The sequence below is a fragment of the Carlito syrichta genome, unplaced genomic scaffold (genome assembly GCF_000164805.1).
Source record: "Carlito syrichta isolate Samal-C Ts95f unplaced genomic scaffold, Tarsius_syrichta-2.0.1 Scaffold288346, whole genome shotgun sequence".
Taxonomy (NCBI): domain Eukaryota; kingdom Metazoa; phylum Chordata; class Mammalia; order Primates; family Tarsiidae; genus Carlito; species Carlito syrichta.
Genome location: NW_007232442.1, coordinates 33,806 through 39,808, shown reverse-complemented (window position 1 = coordinate 39,808; position 6,003 = coordinate 33,806). Strand labels below are relative to the sequence as shown.

Genomic DNA, 6,003 nt, shown 5'->3' with positions numbered 1-6,003 from the left:
GAATGAATAAATTGATGAATGATTATACATGAATGCACACACAGTGCAAAACAATCATTTTGGGTTGCTCCTTCTTTTGGTCCCACGTATCCCAAGTACATATGCTTGGCAATGAGATACACGCTGTAGTGGAGAAGCACACTGAAAACACACACCCACACACACATGCACGCACATATACTGGGGGTGGATAATATCTCTTGATCAGAGAGCACTTTAGGTTACTCTTCCTTAAATGAAAAGCCTGTGTATTTTCTTTTTACTGGAAGCCTCACTTCTGGCTCCCCAGACTCTGGGCTCCTTTTAGGGTTCTTGTGGATATGGGAAACACTTGCATGATGGCCTATGAGAGTTTTGGGCCAGACAGGGTAGTCGTGAGTGCTCACTATAGTTCTCTCTCAGAGACACAAAGGGAAAAAACCTAAAGAAACTCAATAGTGGTCTTCCCACCTGCTGAGTACTCTGCCTCCTCCTAGAACTGCTTGACTGAGCCTGGCCAGGTCCCTCGGACTCATCATGGCACCTTGTGGAGGCCTTTTAGCCTCTGCATCTGCCCCCGTAGCACTGTCTTGACTGTCTCATTGCGGAAGGTGAGGATGAAGGGATTGAGGAAGGGGGTGAAGACTGAAGTCATCAAAGCCACAATCTTGTTGACTTCCACAGAGTGTGCTTTGCCAGGCCTGACATACAGGAAGATGGTGCTACTGTAGCCAATGAAGACCAGTGTGAGGTGAGACCCACATGTGGAGAAAGCCTTCTGGCGGCCACTGGCAGAGGGAATCTGCAGCACAGTGGTCACGATGTAGCCATAGGAGATGAGGGTCACCAGGAAGGAGCTGAGGACAAAGGCCAAGGCCAACATGAAGTCCCAGAATTCCAGCAGGTGGGTGTCAGAGCAAGACAACTGCAGCAGAGGTGCATTGTCACAGAAGAAGTGGTTAATGATGTTGCCGTGGCAGTAATCAAGATGAGCTCAGGAAAGGACAGTGGGTACCATGGCCAGGAAAGGAGCTGCCCAGGTAGCCCCAACCAGCTGGACACACACAACCCAGCTCATCAGAGTTCCATAGCGCAGTGGGTGGCAGATGGCCACAAAGCGGTCAAGGGCCATGTCTGCCAGGATGAGGAAGGAGGTGGAACCCAGTGAAAAGTAGAAGTAGAACTGGACCATGCAGCCAGTGAAGGAAATGACTTTGTGGGAGACCAGAAGGTCTGAGAGCATCCTGGGCACTGCAACCAAGGTCACCAAGATCTCCAGCAGGGAAAAATTACCCAGGAAGAAGTACATGGGAGTATGCAGGTGAGTGTCAGCTACAACCATAACTATGATGATGGTGTTTCCAATGAAGGCAAGAAGATAAAGCACGAGGAAAGGACCATACAGGAGAACCTGCAGCTCACCAAACGAGGAGAAGCCCAAAAGGACAAATTCAGAGGGCTGGCTCAGATTTGCCATGATCTGATGACTGATTCCCTATGAGTAAAGGAAACAAGAGACAGAGATGGAGAGATAGAGACATACACAGAGAGATAGAGACAGAGTACCATTGGCCATGAAAGAGGAATAGACAGAGACAGAAAACAGGGAGAGAGGCAAGCAGTCAGTCAGTGATAAACAGAAGAACATAGAGAAAGGATGATAATGAGAAACAGCCACAATGCGAACAGGAAAATCCCAAAGAAGCAAAGTTAGGGAACCAGAGAAGTGAAAGATGTGGAAAGCCATTGATAAGGAGAAAGAAATAGAGAGAGAGAGAAGCAGGTTAAGAAAGACCATATAGCAACATACAGCGACATTTAGGGAGAAAACAAGAAGGAAACAAAAGAGGAACAGAGTAAGACCAAATATGAGCGAGGGAGAAAGAGAGAAAGATAAGGAGGGGAGAGAAACATGAAAAGAGAGAATTAGTGCACATCTCCCAGAAGCATCACCCAGAAGCCCCCAATCATGCTGACATGCTGGGCGTCTGTGTCATGACCCAGAGGCTGTGCCCCAAAATCCTTTTCAGAGGGTCCTTGCAGATCTCTTTGGGCTGTACCTCTGAGGACCCTCACTCATTTACAGATCTCCTGCTTGGATCATGAAATTGGTGGAAGTCAGAATTTTGAGGCAATAAATTAGCTTCCTTTAGAGCAGTCTTCTGCTTTGTGATTGCAATGACTGAGAGCTGTAAGGGCACAGGAAATCAGGGAGACAGGTCTGCGAATCTATGAGGCTGCTCTGCCAGGACCTGGCCGTCTGCAGGCCACCCAAAGATGCCCCTGGGCTGCTGCCATACCTGTGGACGCTCCCACTCGTTTCTTGGTTTAATTCTGGCCTGACACCTGCTTGTCATGGACCATAAATCTGCTCCTCTCTGTTACTTACTCTCTCTGAGCCTTAGTTTACTCAGTTATAAAATGAAAATAATGATAGAACTTAGCCTTTAAGATGATTACAAAATTAAATGAACTACTTAGTACAGTGACTTGCACATACTAAGTACTCAACAACTGTGGTTGTCAGTGTTCTCATTGTTACAGCTGTTAACAAAACTCAAACTCAAATTTTCTTGGCCCATCATCTCTCCACACTTCTTCAAGTGTCTATGTGTGTGTGTGTGCACGTGTGCGCGCGTGTGTGTGTGTGTGAATATCTCCACAGCTGTTTCCTAGAATTTCACTTCACTGCAAGGATACTTTAAAACATTTCAAACACAAAAGAACAGCAGTATTGGAACACAAACTCTCAGGTGTGTAAAGGGCATAGGGGTATACAGATAGAACCCTTCCGGCTCCATGAAAGGTTCATCTGAGATTATGTCCTGGACACCCAGCAATGGATTCCAATGTAAAGAAGCCTTGCACCCAGGCCACTGACTAGCTTTCACAGTAGATCTAAAAGCTACTACACCAGACTTACTAAAGTTAAACCTAGCCCTTATGTCTGTGTTGTGTGGGAACCTAACTTACACACAAACTTAAGCCACTTACCTTTGCCTCCAAGCACAGCACCTTCTTCTTAAACTGCTCTCACTTGGGCATGATAGCCAGGAGACTCCTGACTGCTGGGTCCACTCTGATGTGAGTGACATCAGAGGTGCAGTCCATTGCCCTTGAGTAGTGTCTTGAAACGGGCAGAGGTGGACAGAAGTGTGGTGCACAGCTGGGAAGGCTGGCACTGCTGACTGAGCCAAAACATCAACAGTCCTGATGTTGATTTTCAAATTCAGGGTCTACCCTGTCTTACTACAAAGCCAGGGCAGCAACATAGATGTGGAGCTGGGAGATGGGAAAGAAGTCTTTCAGGAGACCAGAGGGGAAAGGTGTTTTTTCTGTCTCTTCTTTCCTAAGGATGAGTGCTCTTGACTCTTTCTATCCACCATGTCTCCAAGTCCTTGATTTCTTGATGATGTTTAGAGCTGAGCTTATGCTAGATGGAAAACTTAGACTCCAGCAGAGCATTCTCTGTGGGTATGACGGGAAGACAAAAAGTCCTCCGGGGACTTCTGACACACTTATGCTACTCCTTAGAATAATGAGAGTACTTCTGTTTTGAGAAAGTAACATTTGGGAAAACACCTAAGTAGTTGATGGCTTAAGATCAGTTCTATGACCATGCCCACCATCGGGGCCTTCTTTTCCTCCTAGGATCATGGAAGAAATATGAGACCATGGAAAAAGCACAGAGAAATTTCCCCAGATGGATTAAAATTATGGCAACCTGGATATGTAGACAGGGTTGGAGCCAGAGTTTTTATGTGGAGTTTTTGTCTCCCTCCCAGATCCAGGTTTTGGGAATCTAAGGAGGCAGGGATTAGAGGTCCTGGACCACAGCACCCTTCTGTCTGAATTCTCCCAAGTATTATTTCAGAGAAATTTAGGAATCAAAACAGTAAGCTTAAGAACAGATCTCTGTCTCTCTGGGATAGACCCCTGAGAGAAACATTTTGAGACCTGACTAAACTGAAGGCCTGACTCTGACTCCTGTGAGAAGATACACACCTTGAGGACAAAGGTGAAGGTAGTATGGTAAGACCCATTTCAAGGATCAAGCTCTCTAGTAAACTCTGAGTCACAGTCTTTCATCTTAGAGACATTTCAGCCCTATGGATGGCACCCAAATCAACACCATTCACACCCACAGGGAGGAATAATGACACAAAGATATCAAGCAAAGTTTTTCTATGAAGATAGTGCAAATGGGCCTTGAGTTCAGGAACAACCAGGACTTGGAGGGGGTGGCCAGGTAATGTTTCTGTAAGACATGAGCTTGGAACTGAGGCTTTAGGGCTGCCCCATTGATAGCAGGAAGAATTTAGGTCATTACACAGGGAAATGCAAGATGATGCAGAAAGGAGCATGTTACTAACAGAGAGCTCAGGCAGGTAGAAAGGGTGGCTGCCAAAGCAGAGTTGGAGGCATGATGCCTGAGAATCAAAAGAAAAGAACTGGGGATACATGAGCCTTCATGACTTTTAGTTTTCTATTGCTTCTGTAGCAACTTTCCATAAGTTTGGTGGATTAAACAACACAAATTTTTTCGCCTGACAAATCTGCAGGTCAAAAATGTGACACAGGCCTTGATGAGCTAAAAAGGTATCATCAGGTCCATCTGCCTTTCTGGATCCTCCTTGCTTTTTTCAGTTCTGGAGGTTGCTCACATTCCTTGTTTATGGTTACCTTCCTCCATCTTCAAAGCTAGCAAAAAAAAGAAAAAAAAAAAAGCATCTTCCTGATCATTCTTTTGTCATCACAATTTCCTCTGACTGAACTCAAGGGAAAGTTTCTTCACTTTTACAAATCCTTGAGATTAGATTCAACCCATCTGTATCAACTGGGACAATTATCCCATCTCAAGGTCTTAACTTAGTCACATTTACAAAGCCCCTTTTGCTATGTAAGATAGCATATCCACAAATTACAGGGATTCAGGTTTGGACATTTTTAAGGGATCAATATTCTGCCTATCACAATAATCACAGTATAGCTTTGGCATCTGACACCTATCTGGTCAGATTCATTCACCTATATACAATTGCATTCATTCACCAATAAATAGGTAGCACCAACTCTGTTAAATGATTGTAACACAAAGCAATCTCCATAATTCAGGAATATAATTCCGAATCTGTCCCCATTTCCTTGGAGATAGAGGCATGTGGAGTAAAGTTAGTTTTTGCTTCTTCTGTAGCCTTCCAAAAGTAAAAGAGTGGGAATTAAAAGAGCTAGAGGAATTATCCTAGTTCTACTAGGTTCTGTCTTCTGGGTTTCCCTGGCTTTGAAGAACCACCCCATGTCTTGTTGGTAACTTCTTCTTTTGTTTGGTGAAATTAATGGGAAATGCAGTGTTTCTCATGATTGAGCTGATGACGTCTAAAGTCTCCCGAAAATTGCTTCCTCAGGCACAACTCCAATTTTTCAGAGTTTATCCCTTTTTTTGAAAAGGATATAAGATTTATTATTGTTGTTATTTTTGCCATCATTCTGCAATTTAGATCAGTCAGAACAGTTGTATTCATTAAAATTTTTTTTATTTTATTTTAAAGATGTGGGGTACAATTCAGGGTTAGGTATACAAATGTTCATTATGTGGGTACCCTTGTTGATGAGGTGTGCCTCCCTCCCCAACAGGTTTTCACTACTGCCAATCCCCTTCTTACAATATTATGATAATTGTTCAAGGTCCTCTTATGAGTGAGAACATGTGTACTCAGTTCTTTGTTTCTGTGATAGATCACTCAGGATTATAAACTCTAAATCCATCCAAGTTGCTGCAAAGTTCATAATTTTGTTATTCTTTATGGTCATGTAATATTCCATCATGTATACGTACCACATTTTTTTTCCCCTCCAGTCCTCTTTCAATGGGCAGCATGGTTGGTTCCATGTTTTTGCTATTGTGAATAATGCTGCAATAAACCTGTGTGTGCAGATATCTTTTTTTTTTTTTTGAGTTGGAGTCTCACTCTGTCACCCAGACTGGAGTGCAGTGGCCACTCCCGGCCACCACAGCCTCGACTT

The 6,003-nt window shown here is 44.0% G+C and overlaps 1 protein-coding gene across 1 annotated transcript; it reads right to left on the bottom strand.

Annotated features, from left to right (window-relative positions):
• Positions 1-514: 514 nt before the first annotated feature.
• Positions 515-1,456, bottom strand: LOC103255679 (olfactory receptor 6V1). Its single transcript, XM_008053643.1, is given in 1 exon segment — positions 515-1,456. A coding segment is annotated over 1 exon segment (942 nt).
• Between the last annotated feature and the right edge of the window lie 4,547 nt (positions 1,457-6,003).